The 27,698-nt window shown below is 44.6% G+C and overlaps 1 protein-coding gene across 8 annotated transcripts in view; it reads right to left on the reverse strand.

The window, feature by feature from the left end:
- NSD2 (nuclear receptor binding SET domain protein 2) overlaps positions 1-27,698 on the reverse strand; it is a 147,683-nt gene that overhangs the window by 83,340 nt on the left and 36,645 nt on the right. For all 8 annotated transcript variants that reach the window (XM_074951824.1, XM_074951819.1, XM_074951821.1 and 5 more), the window contains 3 exons: positions 17,739-17,904; positions 9,965-10,131; positions 9,032-9,523 (listed from right to left, as the gene is read on the reverse strand). In XM_074951824.1, the coding sequence (XP_074807925.1) occupies positions 9,032-9,523; positions 9,965-10,131; positions 17,739-17,784 (705 nt within the window). In that variant the 5' untranslated portion in view covers positions 17,785-17,904. The remainder of the gene's footprint in view (positions 1-9,031; positions 9,524-9,964; positions 10,132-17,738; positions 17,905-27,698) is intronic.

Below are 27,698 nucleotides of genomic sequence, written 5' to 3' on the forward strand. Positions count from 1 at the left end.
TGAGACCTTTAAGTAGACCTTTAAGTTTCAGACAGGTTTCAGACAGTTTCCTTCTGAAGTTCGAGGACTCCCTTGAATGGTCCTGACTAGATCTGATAAAGTTAAGAATCTGTCCGTGGGAAGGTATGCCCTGGCTGTCAATGAACTCTATTCTCTGTACAGGGGTCAACATGGACTTTCTTACATTGAGCTTAATTCTTGGGAAAGAGAAAGGGCCGTCTGAGTGGATGACAGTACTGCTTCATGGAACAGACCACTGAGCAGCCAGGTGTCAAGGTACAGGAAGACTAAAATCCTGAGGAAGGTAAGTGGCCATTACCAACTAAGTTCCCTCTAAGCTGCGTGGCCACGGGGCTGGGCAGCAGGCTATCAAGGGCTGCACAGGTAGGGAGAGGTGCCTCTCCCCCAGCCCCAGCCTAAGCGCTGCCATGTCTGGGGAAAGGGGCCTCTCCCCCGACCCCGGGCTGCTGCAGCGAGAGAGGGCTGGGGGAAGTCCTCTCTCCCTGCCACAGCCCGGTGCAGCCTGCACCCCAAACCCCTCATCCCTGACCCCACCCCAGAGCCTATACCCCCAGCCAGAGCCTTCACTCCACCGCACTCAAACCCTCTGCCCCAGCCCTGAGCCCCCTCCCACACTCCGAACCCCTCGGCCTCACCCCCACCACACCACCTCCATATTGGTGCACATAACAAAAGTCATTCCACACACGGATGTAAAAAATTAGAGGGAACATTGATTACTAGTAGGAGCTTTAAGAACACCGTTGGGGCCAAGAAAACGCCAAAGGGAAGTACTCTGTACTGATATCATTCCTACACTAAAGTGTAAATATTTTCTGTAAGATGGGTTTATCGCTATGTGGAAATAAACTCCTTGTAGGTCAAGAGCCAAAAACCTACCTCCTGTCCCTACTGAAGGGATTACAGCAGCCAGGCTCATCATCCTGAAAAAACGGTTACTCACCTTCTCATGACTGTTGTTTTCGAGATGTGTTGCTCATGTCCATTCCAATTAGGTGTCACCAGAAACTTTTTCCCCTAGCAGCATCCGTTGGGTCGGCTCTGGAGCCCCCTGGAGTTGCACCTTCATGGCATGGCATATAGGGCCCTGCTAACCCGCCACCTCCCCAGTTCCTTCTTTCCAGATACTCCGACAGAGGGGAAGGTGGGTGGGTTTGAAATGGATAGAAGCAACACATGGAGAAGGTAGGTAACCGTTTTTTCTTCTTTGAAAGCTTGGTCATATCAATTCCAATATGGTGACTCCCAAGCCTTACCTAGGAGGTGCGGTTGGAGTTCCTGGAATCACTGACTGAAGCGCAGCCCTGCCGAACATTGCATCATCCCTGGCTTGCTGGGTGATCTAGAGTAACAGGAAGTGAAGGTGTGGACTGAGGACCACATTGCCGCTCTACATATCTCCTGGATCGGGACCTGGGCCAGGAAGACCACTGACAATGCCTGAGCTCTGGTGGAGTGCGCAATCAGAGCGGGGGCAGTGACCTTTGCCAGCTCATAACAAGCCTGGATACAGGATGTAATCCATGATGATATCCTTTGTGTGGACACTGGGAGGCCTTTCATCCTGTCTGCTACTGCAACAGAACAGCTGGTTCGACTTGCGGAACGGCTTAGTTCATTCAGTATAAAATGCCAGTGCATGCTGCACATCCAGAGAGTGGAGCCTCTGCTCGCAGCTACTGGCATGAGGCTTCGGGGAAAAGACCAGAAGGAATAGGTCTTGGTTGGAGTGGAAATTTGAGACCACCTTCCGGAGAATGCCTGGTGAGGTCACAGTTGCAACTTGTCTTTGTAAAAAAAATGGTATATGGAGGGTCAGATGTGAGAGCCTTGAGCTCGGACACCCTTCTGGCTGATGTTATTGCAACCAAAAAGGCCACCTTATAGGAAAGGTAGAGTAGTGAGCATGTCGCTAGGGGCTCGAACGAGTGCCCGATCAGTCTCAAGAGTTCCAGGTTAAGGCCTCAAGCCAGGGTGAGACGCTGAATATGAGGATATAATCTGTCCAACCCTTTGAGGAACTGTCACACCATTTGGTTAGTGAAGATGGAGCGGCCACGTTCTCCTCGGTGAAAAGCTGAGATGGCAGCCACATGAACCTTTTATCGAGGAGTGAGACAAGCCCTGCTGTTTCAGCTTTAGGAGATAGTCCAAGATAAAGGGGATTGACAACTGTGTCGGAGCAATACGGCTCTGCGAGCACCAATTCACAAATCTTTTCCACTTGGCTGGGTAAGTAGCTCTGGTTGAAGGTTTTCTGCTACCCAGAAGAACCTCCCCAACGGGGTCTGAGCATGTGAGCTCTAGCGGGTTTAACCATGCAGCTTCCAAGCAGTGAGGTGGAGAGATTTGAGATTGGGGTGCTGAAGACCGCCGTGATGTTGAGTGATGAGGTCCAGAACTAACGGTAGAATGACTGGAGTATCCACCGATAGCTCCAGTAGCATGGTGTACCATGCTCACATGGCCAGGCCAGTGACACCAGGATCACCGAGATTCCGTTGCTCTGGATCTTGAGGAGGACCTTGTGAACCAACTGTGTAGGAGGGAGAGAAGAAACACACCTGCCAACGAACCTGGGCTGTGGTTCAGGAAGGAGTAGAATTGTAGGCACTTCCTATTGCCCCTTGTGGCAAACAGATCCATCTAAAGAACTCCCCACCGTTGGAAGATATTGTTTATTATGTCTGGGCGAACAGACCACTTGTGATTGTGAAAAGACCTGCTGAGATGGTCTGCTAGCTTGTTCTGAGAGCCAGGGAGATAGGAGGCTTCCAAGAGTATGGAGTGTGCTATGCAGAACTCCCAGAGATTGAGGTCTTCCTGACACAGGGGAGAGGAGCATGCTCCCCACTGTCTGTTGATATAAAACATCGCTGTTGTATTGTCTGTCAGGACAGATATGCACTTGCCCTCCAGGAGAGGGTGAAAGGCCTGACATGCCAGCTGGACTGCCCTGAGCTCCCTCACATTGATGTTAAGCATCAGCTCTTCCAGAGACCAGAGGCCCTGAATTCTGTGCTCTCCACGGTGTGCCCCTCACCCCATGCTGAGGCATCGGTGGTTAGACACAGGGAGTGATGGCGTCTGGAGAAAGTGATCCCTGCACATACCAAGTGTGGGTTGAGCCACCAATGAAGAGACTTGAGAATCCCCGGTGGAAGGGTAACTACCTTGTCTAGGCTGTGCCTGCTCTGTTGATACACAAATGCTACCCAAGCTTGGAGAGATCTGAGTCACACATGTTGTGCTACATATGTGCAAGATGACATGCATCCTAGGAGTTTCAAGCAACTCCTTACTATGGTTATAAGGAATTGTTTGAGGTCCTGTAGGCCGGATGGATGTGGATGTGAAAATAGGCATCCTATATATCGAGAGCTGTAAACCACATGCCTCCTTCCAAGAATGGAATGATGGCTGCTAAGGTGACCATCCACTCACCCAAGTTTCATATGAAGTGATCGAGACAACAGAAATCCAGGATTGGTCTCCAACTGCCCTTCTTTTTGCCTTTCAGAAAGTAGGTAGTAGCCTGTCCCTAGATAGTCCAGAGGAACCTGCTCTATCACCCGTCTTTGCAGTAAAGAGAGTCCACCTCTGGGGTGAGCATGCTGTCGTAAGAGTGGTCCCTGAAGAGGTGCCAGAGATTGGGTTGCAGATGAGGTTGCCTTATGAATTTGATCATATAGCCATAGTGGATGATATTTAGCATCCACTTGTCCATTATTGAACTCCAAGCTAGTAGAAAGAGTGCTAGCCGACCCCCCGAACGGTGGGATAGTTGACAGCTCTCTAATGTTCCTCAGAAATATCTTCTCTGAAAGGGTTGCATGTGTGAGGAGGAAGGCTGTGAAGGCAGACTTGAAGGTGAGATTGTTGAATCTTTCTACATTTGCGTGGTGGCTTGTATGGTGGAAAAACTGGGAAGTCCTGTACGGTTGTGTGGGTGGTGGTTGGTAGAAATTTATGATTGGGTGCAAGTGTGTAGATACCCAGCGAGAGAAGTGTGGCTTTTGAATCCTTTAGGGTGTGGAGGGAATCATCTGTTTTCTGATTTAAAAGATGAGATTCATTGAAAGGGAGGTCCTCAATAGTATTTTATACCTCCCTGGAGAAACTAGAGCAATGATACCATGATTTCCTCCACATGAAATGCCCGCAGCCATCGAGCATAAGGAAGTGTCTGCCACATCTACCGCTGATTGAAGCATTGTCCTCTCTAATAGTTTCCCTTCCTCCAAGATGGGCTGGAACTGGGTTTCATCTTGTTATGGCAGTTTCTCAACTAAATCCTCCAGTTTGTGATAATTCAAGAAGTCGTATTTGGCAAGCAATGCTTGATAGTTTGAAATCCTAAACTGGAGGCTTGCTGAGGAGAAGACCTCGTATCCCAGAAGGTCCAACTCTTTGCTCTCCTTATCAGCCAGAATGGAGCGTGGGTGTTGCTGTCTGGACTGTTCTGTTGCAACTTGTATCACAAGGGAATGGAGGGAGCGGGGGAGGTGTGGGTGAAATGAGGAAAAAAAACTCCGATCCCTTAGCTGGTACATAGTATCGCTTTTCTACCCCCTTGGGGGCAAACGTGCACATGGCCAGAGTATGCCAAACTGTTTGAGCTGGCTGAAGAATGGAATTGTTGATTGGCAGGGCAATCCTACCTGATACCAAAGATTGAAGCATGTACAGGAGCTGATGTTGCGTGTTCTGAACTTCCTCCAGAGCGACGTGAAGGTCACCTGCCACGCTACACAGATGTTTGAACTGCCGAAAGTCACCTGGGGCGTGAGAGGAAGCTGAAGTCACTGCAGCATCTGATGAGGAAGATGGAAAGCGCTTATGCACTGGAACTGGACTGAGCAGTTCTTCCTCCATGATCAGTTTGGCGCACCTAATTGAGGGTGCTCTAGATGGAGAGAGAGGTGACGTCTCCCTTGCAGGACGAGCAGATTCGGAGGGTGAGTATTGGGGATTGGATCCCCAACTGGGCCAGCATGATGGATCCAGTGGGTGTTGCACAAGGCCTCAGGGTGTAGGGAATCAGTGGCTCCTCTGTGGTTGGAAAAGAGGATATTGCCACAATGTAGACCGTCTCTTCAGGTACTCGGAGAGGCAGTAACGGATGGGCTGACCCTGTGCTTCTTCCGAATCCTCTGAGCACAGAAGCTCAGACCCCGGTTCCATTGGCAGTACTGTTGGAACTGGTGGAAGCGTGTGGACCACTGCAGGATGTGATGAAGGATGCTTTGAGACTGTGGTATGTCTTGGGTGGGAGATCTGATCCCCCAGAGGTGGATGGAAGTAGAAGGCATGGAGATCACAGTTCTCTCAGGGCAAACAATTTGTGTGCCTCTGGCACTTTTCCGGACCTCCCTGGCATTAACGGCACCCTTTCCATAGCCGGAGCGGTGGACTTCCCCAGAGCCAACAGGTCCCATACCTTAACGGAGACCATTGACAATGTCATGGCTTGGTACCTGCACTGGCAGATCTGCTGGTACATGCATTTTCTTGTAATGCTTGTGTGTCTTGGAGCACACTGCTTCCCCATTGCTGGAACTCCTGGAAGGTGCATCTCCCTTCTTCGGTTTAGAGGAAGACTTAATGCCATGCTTATGTGAATGCTTCCTTACTTCTTGACTAGGCCCTGGCATGGGGTCCATAGTGGTGGTATCACTGGAGTCGGAATCTATCTATGTAACCAGACACACACTCCTGGCTATCTCAGGCTGATGCATGCGCCGGGTTTCCTGGCCTGGGTCTGACTGAGGTCTCATGGCGACTTCCATGAAGTGCTTTTTGAGGCGGGGATCCTAGCCTTCTTGGGTATGACTTGGGAAGGACTGGCAGACTCTGCACCAGGATGAAATGTGGGCTTCTACCAAGCAGTAGAGCCAGCATTGATGTTTGTTGCTGATCAAGAAGGAACATGGGCAGAAGGTGCAGCTGGCAGAAGGTTCAGATTTTAAAGCCTGGGATCTTTGGCATAGTCCAGTACCCATGCATGGGTACGGGGTGGAGGGTTTAAAAATAAACAGATTCCCGCTAAAAGTCCCAAATCAACTCTAAATAACTACTAAAATGAGTAAAAACAGCTAAACATTACAAAAAAAACACACACCCCCCCCCCCAAAAAAACAAACCCACTATACACATAAGTCCCTACCAAATTCATGGTCCATTTTCTCAATTTCATGGTCGGGGTATTTTAAAAAACAGTCAATTTCACGGTTTCATATGTTTACATCTGAAATGTCAGTGTTGTAACTGTGGGGGTCCTGACCCAAAAGGGATTGTGGGGGTGGGGTCGTAAAGATGTTGGGGGACCGGGGGGGGGGGGTCCATGAGACTGCTGCCCTTACTTCTGTGCTGCCTTTGAAGCTGGGCTCTGAAGGCAGTGCAGCCACAGCACTTCCTGCAGCCAGGAAAGGTACCTGGAGGTGGGTCTGAGAGCGGCCAGGTAGGGGAAGAGGAAGTCCCATTCCTCTCCAGCCCCGGGACTACTACTTGGACCCCAGGGCACGGTAGGAACACCCAGATGGATGCCCCCAGCCCTGTCCCTCCCCTTGCCCTACAATAGTTAGATTTCACAGAGATCTGATTTCACAGTCTGTGAGGCATTTTTCATGGCTATGAATTTGGTAGGGCTCTATATATACGCACACTATAATGCTGACCCAGACCATGTGATGGTGAGAATATGCGGTTGGTCCGCCCTGCCCTTTATCACCTCAGATGAAACCATGAGGAAAAGCAAGGGCGCATGCATGGACTAACAGACACTACTTCTTTCAAATCCTCCAGCTTCGGACACATGGTGCACATACGTAAACCCTCAGTGGAATACAATTGGGACTAACACTCCAAGAAGAACTGCTTTATTTGAAAGGGGGCGTTTGTTTTTAATATGTTTCTGATTCAAAGAGCATTCAAAGAGTAGTAATCCAGATGTTCCTAACTGCAGATTATTTCATCCCATTATCAAAAGCTTTCAAAACCCAGTTGGCTTTCTCTAAATATAGAAATGGTTGTAATATTGGAGTATAATGGATTCCAAAACCATTTGGTTGCTAGGTTACTCTAGATAGATTTCGTAGCAACATCTAGAGAATTAAGGTTGCCCAACAATTTCCTTTATAAATCAGTTTTCAGTTTACTTATAAAACTTTGCTGAACTTTAACTGTCTGGTTAAATTTTCTCATGCTCATTCAGGATGATCCTAAAGTCAGAGGAGTGCTTTTGTTATTCTGGTGAAAAATTTAACCAGATTTGTTCAAGTTATAAAAGTCAGGGGGATGATAAAAAAAAATAATCATAATTTACACATGCTAAGTAGAGCTTTTGCTTGCTGCTAAAATCTTGGAAGATTTCAGCTGTACTGAGCATGCTGCCATCTCCTCAGAGCTTCCTATACACCGCCATGGCATTCCCTAAACTGCTCTAGATGGTACACAAACAAAGCAGCAGCTGCTAAATATCTTTTAGTCTATGGGAATGTGGGCTCTGCTGGGAATCAGAAGATCATCAGTTGTAGTCTCAGCTCTTCCACCGATTTGCTATTAATTTCATTCACCTTACAGCCTATTATTATTGGGCAAGGGCACACACCCTAACCTTAAGAGGAAGGAAAGTAATATGTCTCCCTGCCATTTTACAGAGGTTGAACAAGGGAATTTCTAGCAGACCTGGAAATAGAAATCAGCTGTCTAATATGGCAGACCCAAGACTCATCCCCTTAGCCTTTCAGAATGAATGTGCCAAATCTATGTGCTTGATTAGGCTGCCTGTAAGCACTAGAGTATTCTCCTCTCCAGAGTCAGAAATTCGGATTCCCAGCATTCTTTGGCTGCCTAGCAAATAACTGATTAAGCCATTAGGAAAGTGTGTGTCATGTTCCCCTCTAGCGGCTAGACCACACAGAGGACAACAACCTACTACTGTTAACAGTTATTCCCTCATCTTAAATGGTAGAGATCTATAAAGGTCCTGGGATCAAGCACTGGTGAGGACCCATACTGCAGATGGTCAATATGGTTCCACATAGTGGAATTTGTGTTTTGATTTTTTAAAAGCTTAGGAAATTACATTTAAAAAACTGTCAAATAAAACGTTATGATAATATAATAAAAACTTTATTACATTAGAGATTATTATTTGTCCTAGAGGACACCTGCCTCATTCAGTGCACAGAACAAACAGAATGAGGAAGAGGGTTGCAGGAAGAGACATAATGTTCATGTGTTTAAGGCAATAGCCTAGGAGCCAGGAGAGCTAGGTTCATTTTTGGCTCCACCAGACTTCCTATGGGATGCTGGGCAAGATTATCATTTAAACACAAGATCATCCTTACTCCAGAGGGGTATAAGGAGGGCCTTTGTCCACATCCTATTAGACTACAGACCTCCACAGACTTTGGACAATTGTTGAGAGCTTTTTTTTTGTGGGGTGGGGTGAAAGATTGCAATTTCCCTTCCCTCCTAGGTAGCTAAGCAGAGCATTTGGGAAACTGGAAGACAAGGGTACAAGTAGTATTGAATAAATCCACTTACTTATGGGGAATGGTTGGGTTAAGGATAAACAGAAAGCCAGAAAGGGTACTTGGGAACATAAGTTTACGCATTAAAAATAAATGTAAAGAGGAACTAACAATGACTAAATAAAAGGTCAGTAGGGGATAAATATTTAAACGTAAATTAATAAAAAATGGCACTAAAACAATGGCACTAACAAAACATACCATCACAATCACTTTATTTTATGTTTATTCCTTCCTTAACCTCATCACCACTTTTTGTCTGTGTCTTTAGACTAGAAACTCTTCGAAACGGGGATTAGCTTCTTAAACATCTGTGGAATTCCTTGTAGGTTTTGGCTGCCATTGTAAAAAAATATAACTTACTTTTCAGGTGTTCTGTCAACTAAGAGAGGGAAGAGATTTCTATGTGTGTAAAAAACAGAACACAAATAGAACAACACTTACACTTATTCGCGCAACAAAAAAAAACTAACCTCATCTCTGTGCTTCTGACAAAAGACCAAAAACTGAGACACTGCATCTCCCTTTCTGCTTCGTGGAGTGGATGCTGCAGCTTTCTTTCTACTGATGGGAGAGCCTATCCCTCTTTTGGCTTCTCCTTGTTCAAATGCCTTTTGGGGGGTAGTATTCTTAGTCCCTGACTGACCACTTTCTTGTGCATCATTAGTCGCAAGCAATTTTGATGTCCTCCTCCTTCTCTTGCCAGGAATGCCAGACTCCTTCATCGATTTCAGACTTCGAGTGGTTTCTTCATTCGAGTAAGATGACTCATCTATTTCCTCTAACGGTTCCACAGCAATACCAGCCTCCTTTGCCACTCGAGGATTAAGATGAGGCCTGTCTCTAATGTAGATAAAGGTGAACTTGGCTTTCCGTTCTTCCACTGTCATGCCTAATGCTTCACTAGCCTGCTTAATGCCCATCTCCCACTGAGGTCGCAGTTTCCCAGAAACAGGCTTTAACATCTGCAAGAAGAATATAAGCCAGTTTGAGACATTTACTTTTTATTACAAAACATCAATACTAATTAAAAACAATTAGAAGAAGACTGAGTGTACAGTATGTCTATATTCCAAATATTCCAGTGGCATCTGTATGAATGGTCCTGATATAAAGGAAGAACTAAATCAATCTTTCTGTGCGTGAATCAGTGACATTTGTCAATTTGCAAAAAGTAATGAGCATTCACTGAGCCATCATGTATTCTGTGTTTTTAAATGTGAAATGCAAAACTAGAAGATGCTACAAAACAAGCAGTCATGAAAGTGTTCTAGATTGTGTTTCTCCAGCGGTTAGATACCAGATGACATTTCTATAACAATGTAAAAAGGCTGCAAAAAAAAAAAAAAAAAAAAAAGGGGTGGGGTGGGGGTGTGCGGGGAGGGCGGGGGGATGTAGCCTCTTACCTTTATTTTCTCAGCTTTAATGAGGGCTTGTTTTGCACTTTCCTGGCATAATTGTTCAAACTGTTGTTCTCCTTTGAATGACACAAGGCTCTTCTCAAATATCCAAGCTCGTTCTGGGGCATCACCAAAAAACTGTACATGATACTGACGAAAACTCTTTTTTTGTCCTGAAAATTTAACAGTAAGTTTATACAAGTTACTGGGTTGGTTTTGGTTTATAATACTTTCACACTTTGAAATCCTTCAGTAAATTGCAGCATGCAGAGCAATGACAAATATAGTTTGTCCAGTTTTCATTCTAAAATCCGATTAACAGTTTGACTCTCTTAGTAAGCTAATCTATGAAGCTTCATGTAAAAGAAATTACTCCAATTCCTATGTTAATCCAAACAGAACCCTCAGACGCAGGTAGAGCAGCAGTATGATCATTGTGCTGGCCATTTATTTTGGAAAAAGGAATGTTGGTCTTATGCTTAAGACACCAAAGTGGGACTCAAAAGATCTAGGTTCTCTTCCCAGCGCTGCTAAAGACTCCTTGTGTAACCTTGGACAAATAAGCTGGTCTCTATATCCCAGTTTCTCATCTACAAAATGTGCATAGTTCTAACTTTTCTCCCCTCAAGAATGCTTGGAGGTTAAATTAATGTTTCTGAGGCACTCAAACTTAGAGTGGAAGGAAACTTAGAGCAGAGAGCTGATCTATCTACACACGTTAAGGGTAAATTGGTCACATGGTAACTGAATGAATAGCACTTGGTGATCTCTTCAAAACCAGAGGTATGACATACATACTTGGGTGCCAGATAAGTGGGTTAAAATCAGTTTCTTCTGTTATAAACCAGGTGTTAACCTTAAGATTAATTTAGAGGATCTAAACAGAGGCTAGAAAGGCTCTTTCTTTTGCCTCCCACAATAAAATGTTTGGTTTAAAAAATAAATAAGGTAGGATAAGTTTAACTAGAGAACGCTGGGTTATTGGTCTGGATAGAAAGTTTCTCCTTACACCCATATGACACACAAATCTTTTATTAAACTGAAGTTAAGTTTGCAGGCTTTGGGAACTGTGGCTTTGGGAAGAAGACAGGTAAACAATTATTCAGACGAAATTCCAAGGCCAGCTTGGGATGAATTTTGGGGGAAGTTTCAGTACCGCTTTCTCTCTATTGACTGTTGTGTAAAGAGAATCAAACAAATTGCTATAGCTTGCTAGCTCTTCTCTCCAACAGGATTGCAACTAGGAAGACTGCCTTCAGAGTGAGATGATGGAGCGTTCTGAAAGATCGTCAAAGGGTGGCTCCAGGAGCCTCAGGAGAACTATACTGAGATCCCAAACAGAAGTAGCTTCTCTAACTGATGGGTAAGTATGGAAGAGCCCTTTCAGAAACTTGGACACCACTGGAAATGATTGAAAAAGACTGCACTAAGCAATGGCAAACAGATCACTACAAGACAGACCTTTAACTAAGTGAAAAGCCAACTCTTTAAAATGCAATAAGTAGTTGAGGAACTTCAGTACAGATGCCTGCACTGGGTCCAGCCCTTGCTGGGCCGTCCATATTGAGAATCAATCCTATTCTGATAAGTAAGTCTTTCTGGCTCATTACTTCCTGCTCTTTATCAGGATTTCCTGGACTGACAGGGAACAGTCTCTGTCCATGGTACTTAACCAGCCAACGCCTGTGCTGTGATTTGAGGTCTGGTTGATGTATCTGGCAGTGGTGTTGTGAAATCAGATGTGGGTAGTCTGGGAGCTATACGGACGTTAGATGGACATACATACCAGATCCATCTACCAAAACTGCCATGGCCAGTAGGGAGTCATGAGGCTGATATGTCTCAATCTAGAATATCACCCTGAGAAGCAGAGAAATCAGTGGAAAGGCATAAGGAGGCCTTGGGACCATTGAGAAAGGAGGAGTCCAGTAACAAATCCAGGCTCATGCTCCTTCTGGAACAAGAGTTCTGACATTTGGTATTGTTGTTGGTGGCATACATGTCTACTCTGGAAATTTCCCAATGAAGGAATATCTGTTCCAATGATGGACCTCTGCGGTGACCACTCGTGACTGGTAACTGACTGCCTGCTCACAAAATCTACCAACTTGCTGCTATCTTGTGAGAGGTGAAGAGCCATTAGGGTTATCCCATTTCAGTGGCAGCATGATCACAGTTCAATAGCTTCCAGACCAAAAGAATGAAAAGCATATAGCTCCTTATTTATGTAGTGCATTGTGGACATATTAGCCACCAGGATCTGCACTTTTGAGTTCAGGAGAACAGGCAGTATGGCTATGCAAGCTTGCCTGATGGCCTTGAGCTTCAGAGCCTTTACAGGAAGCTTCACGTCCTCTATTGGCCAGGTCCTTTGTATTCATAGGTAGTCCAAGTTGGCTCCCCAATTCTTCCCTGACATAGCCGTGATTAGTCACTATAAAGAAGGGAACCGACACTGGCACTCCTCCATGTATGTTCTTGGGTTCCTGCTACTACCTCAGTTCTGTGATGATGGGAAGAGGGAACCATGACTTTTTTGCTCATATACAGAGTACAGACTTGATATGAGCCAGAGTCACAGGATGAAGCCTAGCCAGTGGCATGCACACTGACATATGGCCCAAACAGCCCCACACGCATCTGTACCATCATACTCAGGTTTATCTACCCCAATTAACAGAGATTGCATTAACAAGAATCTGTCGTGGGAAGGTATGCTCTCACTGATGTGGAGTTGAAGACCCCAATGAACTATCATTTGTGATTAACAGGGTTAGTATTTTGTCAGTTATTTTTAGTACAAGTCATGGACAGGTTGCGGGCAATAAACAAAATTCATAGAAACCTGTGGGAATGCGGGAGTTGAGAGCTCAAGCCCCGCTGCAAGGGAGGGGAAGGCTCCAAGGCCCCCACCACCAAAGGGCTCTGGGACCCCACCAGCTGACAGCTCCAGCCCAGTCACCCCAGGGCTGAAGCAGAAAATGTCATGGAGGTCTCAAAGTCACGGAATCTGTGACTTCCGTTACAATCTTATCCTTAGTGATGAGATAAGATGATTTTCATAGTTCAGCAGAAGATCTAGCTGTTAACACAGGAAAAGGGCATTTTTCAAGCTTGCCATTGTCTCCTTTTGAGATACACCTCCGATCAGCCAATTGTCCAGGCAGGTGTAGATATGAGTGCTCTTCCTTCACAGATAGGCTGCTACTATTCACAGGCACTTTGTGAAAACTCTCAGTGCCATGGAGAGTACTGGTAATGATTAATGCCCACTGTGAATCTTAGTAACTTCCTGTGGGCCAGGTGGATGGCTGTGTGGAAGTAAACATCCTGTAAGCCAAAAGCCACGAACCAGTCTTGAATCTGCACAGATGGAATGACAAAGGCAGACACTATCATCCTGCATCTGAGGTAGCACATGTATTGTTCAGCCTTCTCAGGTCTAGGATAGGATAAATACCCCTTTTTTTCTTCAGGATAAGGAAATACCAGGAGAAACAGCCTCTTCCCTTCTACTCTGTAAGTATCTCTTCTATGGCTCCTAGATAAAGCAAAGGCCACTTCTGTTTGTAACAGGCTCTCATGAGAAGAATCATTGAAAAAGGATGGGAAATCATAGAATATCAGGGTTGGAAGGGACCTCAGGAGGTCATCTAGTCCAACCCCCTGCTCAAAGGAGGATCAATCCCCAATTTTTGCCCCAGATCCCTAAATGGCCCCCTCAAGGATTGGGCTCACAACCCTGGGTTTAGCAGGTCAGTGCTCAAACCACTGAGCTATCCTTCTCCCCCCAAAACCAGTGCTCCAGCTGAGGCAGAGATGGGAGTGGATTGGGGTAAGGAGTAGAAACTGATATGGTAGCCTTGGTCAATGACGTCTACTACCCATTTGTCAGCTTTGATGAACACCCAGGTGCTGTGGAAAAGGGGCAAGGTGGTTCATGGAGGTGGAAACACGCTCTGGATTGGCACATGTGACTCTCTATGCTCCCCTCAAATCTGGTCCCTCAGATGGTGTTGGATTAATCGCGTGGAATACCTGGACCTTTTCTTTTGTGGGCAGTCTGGCTCTCAACCATGGGAGTACCACAGTGTCCTCTATCCATGGTTTCCTATAGAGACCAGGTGTATAGGTTTTCAGGGACCATAGGATGGCCTTGAATCATTAAGGAAATAAGTACTTTGTTCTTTGGCTAAAGAGCTCCATTCCATCAAAGGGCCAATCCTCTACTGTGGCTTCTACCTTGTATGGTATCCCAGATACTTGAAGCCACGAGCCCGAGCTCATTTTGACAGCCATGGTCATCAATCTTGTAGCTGTGCCAAATGTGTCCATAACGGTCTGCAAAGATGTTCTAGCAACAATCTGGACCTCTCTGATAAAACTCCTGCAGGAAAGGAAAGTTAACAGGGAGTGGATGACCATCTCCCAGATGGGAAAGGGTTGTTTTGCAAACATATCCTGGTAGCTCACAGCCTGGAGCTCCATATGGCAAGGAATGTATCTTGCATCCAAATAAGACCAGCTTCTTAAAGATCATTGTCCTTAACTATGCCATTGTGGACTTGGAATTTCCCTGCAGTGACAACACAGCAAGCGACCCTCAATTTGTATGGGTACATAAGTTCTCAAAGTCTTTTGGAGGCACCAGGTATTTCTTCTCCACTCATTTGGAAGTGGGAGGAAGAATGGCAGGGGGTTGTCACAGTCCTTTAGCCAGCTCAAAGAACATCTTGCTGATAAGAAAGGAGATCATGGTCAGAGCTATAGAGCTTGAGACATCAAAAAACAATGGGACTTCTATATGAGTGTTTCTTCAACATATGTGATGTTCTCAGAGTGGGACAGGAGGTCCTGGAATACTTTAAAGTTGTCAGTTGCTGGCATGAAGACTAGTGCCAATGCCTCATCTCATGATGAGGATGACTCCTTGGGTAGAGATGGGGATTGCCACTGTCACTCCGTTTGCCTCATGTTTTCAGAAGCTATTATCTGGCTCAAGTGTTGGTGGTATAGCCACTGATGCCACTAGGGAAGGGTATCGCCTCCTCTTTCTGGATGTCTGAACGGTCTTGCTCCTAGACACTTGCGACAAAAGTAAGACCAATATAGCCAAGGTGGCACGCTATAGGAATACTGGCCTGGTTGAGGCTGGCTGGCCCAATGCCGTTCATGGATGGATGTCTCAGTTAGGGTAGCCTACTGTGCTCCCTAGTGATTCTCTTCAAAGGTGGGAGAGGGAGCTCTACTAGACATTGGAGAAAAGGAGTGGCTCAACAAGAGGAGGAGTAGATCTCTTCTTCAAACGGCTGTCTCATATCGTGATATATTTCCAGTGCCAGTCATCACTTCAGTGCAAGAGATGTCTCCACATGGGACACTGAGTTCTCCAGGCTGTAACACAGCCCTCTGCAGGGTACAGTCATGGGGAATCAAGGTCAGTACCTATTCTTGTACCCCACATGCTACTCCAGTTTTTGTGGAGGACATAGGAAGAGTTTTGTTTCAAGTCCTTCCTCTGGGACTGTCCTTGTCTGGAGCTATGTTAAGGCTCCATCTACCTGTGTCTCACCAAGTCACCTTTTCATGAGGAACTGGTGCTGGCTTTATTGCCAAATCTGGCTTGGTCACTGTACTCTTAGCCTTTTCACTGACTGAACCTGGAGTGTGGTGCCTGCTTGAGGGAGTGCTGGCTGATGCGGTTTTTTTCAGCCTCACTTTGATAGTCAATTACCTCTGGATCTGAAGTGACCTGCACAGATTACTAACACGTGGTACCATGAACATCCCCTGGATTTGCAGACCTTGCGGACAAGGACTTGTGCACAGACCATATATCTGGCATGTGGCTCTCTCCTAGGTAGAAGAAATATCAGCTATGTCCATCCTTCAAGGAATCAGTCCTTTGCAGAAACAAAGGGTTTGAACCCTTAGGACTTACTATCCACCACGAAGCGTGGTAGTGGACACAAAGCATCTGGCTCTGCTGTAAGAATGTATACAGAGGGGACTGACTTGTCCAACTGGAGGAAAAAGCAAATGGAAATGTGAAGGTAAAGTTCCTCTGCAACAGATAAAATCAAGTTCAAGCTCTCAAGAGAGTAGCAGGTCAGGCACTCGTGTTCTTCCTCACTGCCTGAGTGGTAAGAAGGAAGTTTGTGATCGCTCTGCTTTTTATGCTCTTACCCAGAAGCATGAGGTTGCACAGGACATATGCACCCCTGACAGAAACTGCTATTCAAAAGATTTTGATCTCAGGTGTATGCACGCCTACAGTGGAATCTGAGATCCATGCTGAAAACATACTCAAAGAACTTTTCCTTCTTTACTGGCAAGACATCTTAGTTCTCTGTTTAAACTTGACATCTCTTTGTGCAAGAAAAAAGGCTATTCCCCCCCTGCCCAACAATAATGTAAAATACAGGCCTCCAGCAGCCATTTGACATCACAGATAGGACTGGAAGGGACCTCGAGAGGTCATCTAGTGCAATCTCCTGCACTCATGGCAGGACTAAGTATTATCTAGCCCATCCTTGACAGGTGTTTGTCTAACCTGCTCTTAAAAATCTCCAATGGTGGAAATTCCACAACCTCCCTAGGCAATTTATTCCAGCACATAACTACCCTGACAGTTAGAAAGTTTTTCCTAATGTCCAGCCTAAACCGCCCTTGTTTCAATTTAAGCCCATTCGTTCTTATCCTATCCTCAAAGATTAATGAGAACAATTTTTCTCCCTCCTCCTTGTAACAACCTTTTATGTACTTGAAAACTTACGTCCCCTCAGTGTTCTCTTCTCTAGATTAAACAAACCCAGTTTTTTAAATCTTCCCTGAGGTCTCCCATATAATCTTGTGAAAATTTATAACCTACAGAAATGTTTCTACTGAGACTTGAATACTTTTCAAATATATTGTAATCTACTAAAAATTGGTCACCAGAACTCAGCCTAGGAAGCCTAGTAAAACTAGGTTCTCTCTCCTCCTTTCCATAACTTGCTGAACAGTAGCAAAAGTTAGAATGTTTTCAAACTCTATTGAACCCTACAATTTTTGTGACATCATTCTGAAACCTGTTGTCCAATTCATTTTGAAATCCATAGAATTTTTTTTTTTTTAAACTTCAACCCGTTTTGAGATTGATAAAACTGTCTGGATTTTAGAGAGGAGCCCGAACTGGTCACTCCATAATGAAAAACGTAAGGGAAGAGACAAACCAGCCACCCATCCTTCTAGCAGGCAGACAGGATTTCCTTTTTTGCTTCACGGGGAAAAGATTGTTTGATAAGAAAAGCTACAAGGCAAGGCCTTACCTATGTTCCTGCCCTGATGAAAAGCAGCAACAAATAATTATACTGACACTAAAAGAATTTATCCTGTTCACTGCTGACGTAACATCAACTTCTCTTTGATTTAACTGAAAACACAAACATTAAAATATTGAAAACAAGTTTCAAAATAAGAAGCTATACTGTGAATTTTCTCTCCTACTTCAGTCCTTTGTTTCTATTAATTCATTGTTATCGAAAGTGTTACCTTCATATTCCCTAAACTATTTTTCCAATTTCCGTTTAAATTAAGCTTCCCCAGAACACCACTTCTTTCCAGTGCAATCTGATGTTACTAGCTAGTAAGATGTTAACTGACAAGCAGCATAGACAAGTACTGAAGCACAAAGGATTTTGGTTTCTCAATTTATCTGAATGGACAAAATGAAGAAATGAAATTTCCAGAATTTAATGTCTCTGTGTCCATGAAAATGTGTGCAGCAATGAAGACGTACCTTTTAGTTTAGTGTGGGAATGAAGAAGAGGATCAGCTGAAACCATGCATGGCCACCACGGGTAACCAGACACTTTAGACCACACTAAATCCCCTATATTGTACTTCAACACATGGACTTTGTCTTCTTTCACAGTACTTGGAGTTGAATCTTTCTTAGCAGGAGTCTTTTAAAAAAAGAAAACATACACGGTGTTATCATATTTCCCCCTTCAAAACTGTACCTTGATTAATTAAATAGCATACACATAAGAAATACTAATTAATCAACTAACACAGCTTATAAAGTAAATTTTATTGTGTGAAAGAGGCAGATTGGGGTGATAGCAGTGACAAAAAATAGCATGGCAGAAGAGAAAGCAATAATGTTTGCCTGAAAGGGTAGTAAATAGATAGTATTTCACATGTATTAGAAAGGGTATTGAAAAAGGATTTTTTTTTTTAAACTGTTTGCATTTTTGTTTGTTTCTCTTTCTTCCTTTCTGTATATAATAAAATCTGAACTTTGGTTGGTTGCAGAATTATTTTTTTTAAACCTCTGAAATATCAGTAATGTAAAATTTAGTCCTTTCCTGGTTTTACTGGATGACCTCTGGGACATCAAGGACTATGTCTACCCTGCAACTAGGAGCAAACCTCCCAGCCCAGATAGACAGACTTGTGCTAGTTCAGCTAGAGCTAGCATTCTAAAAATAGCAGTGTGGATATTGTGGCTTGGGCAGTAGCTCAGGCTTTCAAGCCCACCCAGTCCCCTGGGTCTGAGTTAAGGTGGCTAGCCTGAGTCTCCACCAGAGCCACAACATCCATGCTATTGTTTTTAGCATGCTAGCTTGAGCTGAGTTAGCGTGAGATTGTGTATGTGGGCTGGGAAGCTCACTCCAGGCTTCAATGTAAATATACCCAGGGATGTTCAGTGTGAGCTCTAACACCCTAAATGAAGAGTACAGGATATGAAATCTTCAACAGTCTTTCTTTGTATAAAGTGTTGTTCACTAAAGTTTAGTAAATATTAAGACAAGCATGTCAAATGAAGTTTAAAAAAAAAACTACTGTAGATTCTTCCAGCTGACGTAGGACCTACATTTCTAAGCAAAAGGAAAAAGAATCCTCCTATATATCAGGTCGTCTTCGTATGTCAGAACATCAAACTACAGCAAAAGCCTACACGTTTTTTCCCCTTTTGCTAGTCACTTTTTTAAAAAATGCTTTCAATGGTAGAAGTAAAATCTTTAGAATTTAAGCTGGTCCCTCCCAAAGCTATTTATTTTAAATAATATGAGGAAAGCATAAATACTTCTGGTTTAAGGCTCTTTGCCAAGTTAACTGCAAAGCATTTAGAATAAACTAAAAACAATTTCCCCCTTGTAACTATATGTCACACATACTAACAGGTTTGCCATATCATAGTATAGTCGAGTTATAATAAAGACAGATTTATTCACATGCTGGCATAAGCCTTTCTTTACATGTTTTATTTCTACCGTGTCTAACTTTTCACTTTATCCAGAATAGATTATTTTCCTGTATTCGGTATCAACAGGCGTGTAGATCTAGTGCACGTTTTTAAATCTAGCATAATAAGTAATTAAAGCTATGTTTAAAGAAACGCTACATTTTGATTCACATTTCTAGTGGTCTGTTACTATTTAATTATGTAAAATGTGACATCATTAGCCTTTTGTAGCACCATTCCAATGTTCAGAAGGTAGACCAAAATTTCTAGGCTCTAGGCTTTTAGATTGTAGAATTGAGCAAAAAGGGAGAGAAGAGATGAGATGAAGTATCTAGGGTGTTTAAAATTGAATTAAGTAGCCTAGTGTTTTGAGATGTAGTACTAAGTCAGGATATTCACAGAAAGTCAGATGAGAATAGTACCTTCTGGCTTTAAAAAAAATCTATGACTAAGACATGATTTCCTAAACACAAACATTATCAAACCTTAGCTACACCATAATGATTTTAGATTATGATACTTAACTTTTTAACTATTGATTTTTTTTTTTTGGTCTAGTTGTGAAATAATGCCTAACGCTTCTTATTTTTGAAAAGCTTTCCAGGGTTGGGAGGAGGGGAACCCTTCATGTGATGAACGGGATAGCTCCTCATTTTCTAATTAAGCTTTTCTGAAGATCTCAGGACTAACTCTCTTGAGTCCATACCTCCAGTAAGAATTGTGTTCCCACTGCTCTCAAGCTTTTTGGCCTGTAAGACGGCCCCAAGTGTTCCCTCCCACTGAGGATGCTTCAACTCCAGAAATCTCAGAAGACCTGGAACATTCCAGCAGATAGTTTTCAAAAGAGAGAAATAAAAAGTGCTCCCTAGCAGTTAAATACAACAACATGAAAAATTACATCAAAGCCACATGTGTACAAAATTCCAAAGAACGGGTGCTGGAAAGAGTTAATACCCAGAATATACAATTTCAATATTTGAAAATAAGTAGATGGATAGCAATCCTGAAAGATAATGGATAAAATTCTCAAAAGCAACTGATTTACAAACCTAATACCCATTTCCAAAAATGATGTAAGTGCTTAATAATTAGGGCCCTACCAAATTCATAGTTCATTTGGTCAATTTCACAGTCATAGGAATTTAAAAATAGTAAATTTCACTATTTCAGCTATTTAAATCTAAAATTTCACAGTGTGGTAATTGTAGGGGTCCTGACCCAAAAAGGAGATGTGGGGGGGTTGCAAAGTTATTGTAGGGCATGTTCTGGTACTGCTACCCTTACTTCTGCACTTCAGAGTTCAGCTGCTGGCCTGCAGAACAGTAGAGCCCTCAGGCAGTAGCTGCCACTCTCCAGCTGCCCAGCTCTAAAGGCAGCGTGGAAGTAAGGTGGCAATACCATGACCCCCCTATAATAACCTTGTCCTCCCCCACCCCCCTGCAACTCCCTTTTGGGTCAGAACCCCCAATTTGAGAAATGCTGGTCTCCCCCCTGTAAAACCAGTATAGTATTGGGTAAAAGCCACACAAAGACCAGATTTCATGGTCAGTGACATGTTTTTCATGGTTGTGAATTTGGTAGGGCCCTACTAATAATCTTTAAAAGCAGAACTTAATGTGCTTTTGACAACCGTATCCAGTATCTCAAAAGTAAAATTACAAGGTAGTTAGTTTGCCCTTCCTTAAAAGGCACCAGATGCACAGGATTCTGTGGCCTGGTCTATACCAAAAATTTAGGTCAACACAGTTATTGTGCTTAGAGGTGTGAAAAATCTATATCCCTGAGTGCTGTAACTATGTCAACCGAACCTCCAGTGTAGGCACAGCTAGGTCAATGGAAGAATGGTTCCATAAGCCTAATTATTACTGCTTGGGGAGCTGGTGTTCCTACAGCAATGGAAAACTCCTTCCATCACTGTAGGCTGTGTACACACTATCTGACTAGCTACAGCACTGTAGCTATGCCACTACAGTCCCCATATAGTATAAACATGGCCCCAGCCTTAGAGTATTAAGCAGCCAGTAGATATAGCCCAGGGGAATAGATAAAGGATACCTCATGTCCACCTAAACAGCAGTGAGCAACAAGAGCCAGAGCTGCTATTGTTGGGCAGCTCTTACAGAGAGCTGCTTCACTGACTACAGAAAGGAAAAAGAACGGTCTAGAATATTCTGAAGCCTCTGGAAGCACTTCTTGGAGCATGGTCAGGGGGCTGGGCAAAGGTGAGGCGTAGACCAGTCCACAAAAAACGTATAGGTGCCTCAGAGGTCCAAAAAAAGACCAAAGAGTTCTTGTATAAGTCTGATTGAAGGCACAAGACCCAAGAGTCAAAATCCTGTAATGGTATCTTTAAGGATGATCTGTATAGCTCATTGTAGTTTTTTAAAATAAATTTAACTAACACTCCAGGACTTTTCTTTAACATCACATCAGTGGAAAAAACAGTGTGAAAGCACAGCAGAGTAATATTTGTTAACAGCAATTCTACAAGACCTCCTAAGACATAACATACATTATTGGCACAAGCTGTCTAACTCATTTCCATCCTAATAATTCCAGCTTAATGCTATTTTAGTTAGTCTGGGCATTCAGATGGTTACCGGGCTGTATTTAAAGGGCTGTCATGATAATGAATATTCCTACTGCTACCGAGGCGAAATTCTTGACATCTGTGGAATCCTAGTGTTCTGATATAAGAGATAAGGATACGTGAAGTTCACATTTTAGTTGAGCTGTTTTTCCTTAAACAAAAATCTGTTTTTTAAATTGGTAGTATATTGACAAAGAACTGAAGAATGGCAAAGTTGCTTTTGTGTTTTTAAAAGCACATGGGGGGGGGTCCACAAAAATAAAATAAAGGTAAAAACTTTTATTTCCAGATGATTTTATTTTGTATGGGAAAAATAATTCAAGTACTTTGACACAAACTTACCATCTAATTTCTTATAGGCATACAGCCAGTACATTAGCAACTGAAGCAGAAGCAGCTTGAATTTGAGCAGTGTGTACTCCCTGTTTTGCTAAGGAGAAGGACCTGTGTAGAGTGAGAGACTACCAGAGATATCCTTCTCCCCAAATTGGTCTCACTGTTTTGCCTTTGAGAGGAGCAAAGTTAACACATCACTCTGGGCTCAGACCATCTCCTCCCCCCCAGAGTATCAGGGCAAGTACCTTAGGTTCTCCTGTAGCTGGACAGGTAAGGCACAATTTACTGCCCTGCTCATCTTCACCAATAATTTTCTGCCAATTATCTGAGTGGAGCAGAGAAGGCGCACCTGAGTAAGATGTTACTGGCCTTTCCTGCAGAAGAAAAATGCTTAGATCCTTCCTCCTCCTTTAAGGGAGGTAGGAAGAAGACAGCAGAAGAAACTTCTTTTCTTCTGTTTTGGGACAGGATAAAAGTTGCTAATCTTTATCTAAGTGTTGTTCTTCCAGATTTGTTGCACATGTCCATTCCAACGTAGGTGTGTGCACGCCCCGAGCACAGCGGCTGGAATTTTTTCCCTTAGTGGTATCCGTTGGGTCAGCTCCAGCGCCCTCTGGCCACGTGCTCATAGCACCAGTATAAAAGGCCCCACCGACCCCATTCACCTTCAGTTTCTTCTTGCCAACAGCTTCTGAAAGAGGAGACGAAGGTTTTGGAATGGACATGTGCAACATATCTCAAAGCACAACAGTTACAGAAAGGTGAATAACCATTTTTTCTTTCAGTGCCTGCAATGAAAGTGACTCACAAGCAGTTGCACAGGAAGTGGGGTTGGAGTTCAAGCTGATTAACAAACTGTGAGCCCAAAGCTAGCATTGTCTCTAGCCTGCTGAAAATGGAATAGTGTGTTGTGAACGTGTGAAACAACAACCAGGTTGCTGCCCTGCAGATATCCTGAATTGGGACTTATGCTAGAAAAGCAGCAGAGGTGCTTTTGGCATGGACGGTTCCCTCAGGTGTGCCCTGCTTCTACTAGTGCCTGGTGTACTTGGAGGATCTCTAAGTGGACTAGGTACCGTGGGTGGCATAGCTTCCACAGGCATATGCCTCTGAGGGGCTGGTGAGTGGCCCAAATGTGGGTCGCATCTCGCCCCCAAGCTTTCCTGGTCTCCTTTAGGCATACTTCCTGTGCTGCTTTGCTGGTAGCAGGGAGGTAGAGTGGTGTTGGGAGAGCCCATGCCGGGAGTGCACTATGCACCGAGGCAGATGTACTCGGTGCCAAGTCCAAGCGGCTCGGCTTGGAGACCAGTCTCAGTGTGGCTTCCATAAGCAGAGCTTTCAATCTAATGTCCCTGTCTTTTTGACTGCGGGATCTGAAACTCCTGCAGACCCTGCACCTGTCCTTTACATGGGTCTCCTCCAAGCACTTTAGACAACTTGAGTGGTGATCACTTGTGGGAATAGGTTTTGTGCAGGACGCACATGGCTTGAAGCCCGGAGACCAGGGCATGCCCCATCCTGGGAACAAAGTCCTGAAAGGGGACTAACTAACTGACACACTACTAAAACTACCAACTATTTACAACAAGAGTTTGGAAAAAAAATCAATGGAAGAAACTGCTGAAGCACAAAAGAATATTGTTCCAGCAACTGTCATGGGTAGTAAGAAGGAAGTGAGAGGGCACAGGGCCAGCGGCACCACTTATTCCGCTGCATGAGCACGGGCCTCCAGAGGCAATAGAGTTGGCCCTATGGATACCCTTGGAGAAAAGTCACACACCTGACATGGAATAAACACGAACAAGCACTTGAAAGAGGGTGAGTATTTCAAAGACCCTGAATGTCTGGGGCCAGACTTTGCAGGACCTGCCAAGAAGCATGGGGGAAGAGGTCTGCGCCCGAACCCTCTGCTCTTTCTCCTCTGCTGGTCTTATCTGGCTGGCTGAGAAGAGTAACAGCCCTTCTGCTGTGGCCTATAATACTGCTTCCTTAACCCTGCTGGCACACAGAGTCCCAGGAATTTCAAAGTTGCCTTTGGAGGTCCTGAATAGTCTGTCACACCTCATGAGGGAGCCCTGAGGACTGCAACCAAAAACTCCTGTGCACTTTTACCGCTTTCACCATTGATCTGTCCACTGAATCAGCAGCGTTCGGGGCTGCTTGCAGAGAGGCATGAGCCAGTCTTCCCCTCCTCAAATTAGGGAGGAAAACTGTTTGGAGTCTTGGGGGAGTACATCCTTGAATTATGACATGGACTCCCACATATTAAAATCATAACTCAACAAGGCTTGCTAATTCTCTATGCGGAGCTGCAGGCCCCCAGTGGATGTGGAATATACCTTCTGTCTGAACAGGTCCAATTTCTTTGGATCCTTTGCTTTGGGCTAGGACCCACCTGTCCTTGGCAATCCCTTTCTTTGGCGGCTGCTACAACCAGGGATCCCAGGGGAGGGTGCAAGAAAAGGAATTCAAACCCTTTGGCGGGAACGAAATACTTGCACTCTGTGTGCTTTGCTGTCAGAGGGAGGGAAGCAGGGGTTTACCACAGAGCCTTGATTGGGACCATGATGGCTTCATTAAGTGGTAGAGTCACTCTAAAGGGCCCCACCGGTGACAAAATGTTCAGGAGACTGTGTTGTCTCCATGACCACTTCCACTTGGACTCCCAAGTTCAAAGCTACGTGCTTCAACAGGTCCTGGTAAGCCATGTGGTAGTCTTGTGGAGGGGAGATTCCTGGTCTCACTATCACCTCGTCCAGAGAGGAGAATGAGGCGGCTAAAATGGGCTGAGGAGCCTCTGTTGATTCCTTGACACGTACAGCAGCCTGTGGGGCTTTCTCCAGAGGCTTGGTCCTGTGCTCGGTACCAGAGTCCAGGTCTTTAGTGTCTCTGCGTGATGTTGGGGGCGCTCTAACCTCCAAGACGGAGATGAGGAGCTGCGGTGCAGAGAGTGTGTGTTGCCACTCCATGCCACAGAAGATCGCCGAGATGACCCTGAGGCTGACAACACGGGTTTTCCCCTGGACGGCAGCTGCAGCACCGGTCGAGGTTTGGGTGATAACTCTCTGTTGCTCAGTGGCACCTGAGTCCTGATCCTCCAGGGACCCCAGTACCAGTAGGTTGAGAAGGTCCCTGGCCCCTGCAAAAACTTCATGGGTTGACAGCACTGCAAACTGGCTGGTGTGTTGTCTGCTCAGAGGTGGCTCCCAGTAGGTGTCCAAGGGGCTTGCTGCGGCACCAGAGTTGCAGGCACCTGATGATGCAGTGCCAGGGATGAAGAATGGCCCGACACGGGTCTTGCTCTCTCCATCTCCTTTTGCCTTCCGTACTCTGGCTCTTCTCTTGCTGCTTACAGTGTTTCTTCTTAGACACCGGGGAAGAAGATTGGTGCCGAAAGTCCAGAGCCTTTGGAAGAGTGCTCTGCACCAAGGCTGAGGTACTAGGTGCGGAGTCCAAGCACGGCTCTGAGGCAGGTCTTAAGGCTGCCTCCAGGAAGAGGACCTTCGGTCGTGCAGCTTAGTCCTTCTTGGTCTGGGGCCTTAAGTCCCTGCAGACTTGGCAGGCATCTTTCCTATGAACTTCCCCAAGCACTTGAGACAGCTCGGATGTGGGTTGCTCAAAGGCATAGATATAGCTCAGGAGGCGCAGGGTTTGAAAGCCAGAGACCGAGGCATGCCCCAGCACCACGGAAGCAGACAACCCCACTAAGCGTGGGGGCATCCAAAACTGCCTAAGTTCTAAAAACTACTAAAACAAACAATTGTTTACACTAAAAACCTGGAGAAACAACCACTAGGAGGACTGCCTGAGCAATGAGGTTCCAGCAACTGTCATAGGCAGTAAGAAGGAACACAAGGAGAGCAGAGTCGGCGGGGCCCTTTATACCAGCGCTATGAGTCCGTGGCACCAGAGGACACTGGAGCAGATCCAATGGATACCTCTGGGGAAAAAATTCCGGCAGCTGTGCTCAGGGCACACATACACCTACACTGGAATGGACAAGTGCAAGCACTTGAGGAAAAATCATAAGATAATAGGATGCTTGGAGTATACAGAAGATGGCTGCCCGCTGGGCCTCTTTTGTCCCAGTACTGGCAAGTCCTGCAGCACTTTCAGATGGCCAGTAGCTGGTATGGTGGACATCTAATCCCAAAAGAGATATACCTTGCTTCCTGGATAAATCTCCAAGAGAAGCCTTTGATTTGAAAAGCGGCTGGGCTGCTTTTCATTCATTTTTTCTTAATTAAGAGAAACAGAGTTGCTTCATAATCACAATTAAGTTGAAGTGGAAAGTTATACTTTAAGGGTACCAGCTTTATGAAAAAAAGATGGAAGAGAAACGGGCAGGAGAGGGCTCAAAAGTAAAAGTTGTAATTTTAAATTACCTTCTCCCCTAGTCCTTCACATTTCAAATACCTTGGTTTTTATACTCAGAAATTTGATAAGCAACCACTGCCATTCTTATGGTTCATCCATAAGAATGTGTGACATCACTAGCTATTTTTTCTCAACCCAGAAAAGGTGAAACATGACAGCTTGCAACTTGATGACATCGCTATGTAGTTAACGCTACAGTTGAGTAAAGAATCCAATCTGTAACACTTCACTCACTGTATTAACCTGGATCTGGTCCAACTCCCAAATAGGAGAATTCTGTTTCAGGATGTCAATGGGATAGAAAATGTTACTTTATAAAATGATCATAAACATGTGGACATGTGTAATCTATGCCAAGCTGCACCTTTAACCTATGGGCAAGGGCTTCTAGTTTCTGCAGTAGTCTTGTGCAAGAGACTGGAAATTCTGCAATTTGGATAATCTGAAAAGTAATAATGCCAATTAGTTTTTCTTTGACTTTTGATAGACTATTTTATTCTGCTCATATATATTAAATTTTGGAAGTATCACAAATGTTTGTATCAAAATGTATAAAACTATCACAGAAGTTAGGTCCTGCACTTAGGACGGAAGAATCCAATGCACCGCTACAGACTAGGGACCGAATGGCTCGGCAGCAGTTCTGCAGAAAAGGACCTAGGGGTTACAGTGGATGAGAAGCTGGATATGAGTCACCTGTGTGCCCTTGTTGCCAAGAAGGCCAATGGCATTTTGAGATGTATAAATAGGGGCACTGCCAGCAGATCGAGGGACGTGATCGTTCCCCTCTATTCGACACTGGTGAAGCCTCATCTGGAGTACTGTGTCCAGTTTTGGGCCCCACACTATAAGGATGTGGAAAAATTGGAAAGAATCCAGCGGAGGGCAACAAAGATGATTAGGGGACTGGAACACATGACTTATGAGGAGAGGCTGAGGGAACTGGGATTGTTTAGTCTTCAAAAAGAGAAGACTAAGGGGGGATTTGATAGCTGCTTTCATCTACCTGAAAGGGGGTTCCAAAGAGGATGGATCTAGACTGTTCTCAGTGGTAGCAGGTAACAGAACAAGGAGTAATGGTCTCAAGTTGCAGTGGGGGAGATTTACGTTGGATATTAGGAAAAACTTTTTCACTAGGAGGGCGGTGAAACACTGGAATGTGTTACCTAGGGAGGTGGTGGAATCTCCTTCCTTAGAAGTTTTTA

This window comes from Natator depressus, chromosome 4, assembly GCF_965152275.1.
Source record: "Natator depressus isolate rNatDep1 chromosome 4, rNatDep2.hap1, whole genome shotgun sequence".
Taxonomy (NCBI): Eukaryota; Metazoa; Chordata; order Testudines; family Cheloniidae; genus Natator; species Natator depressus.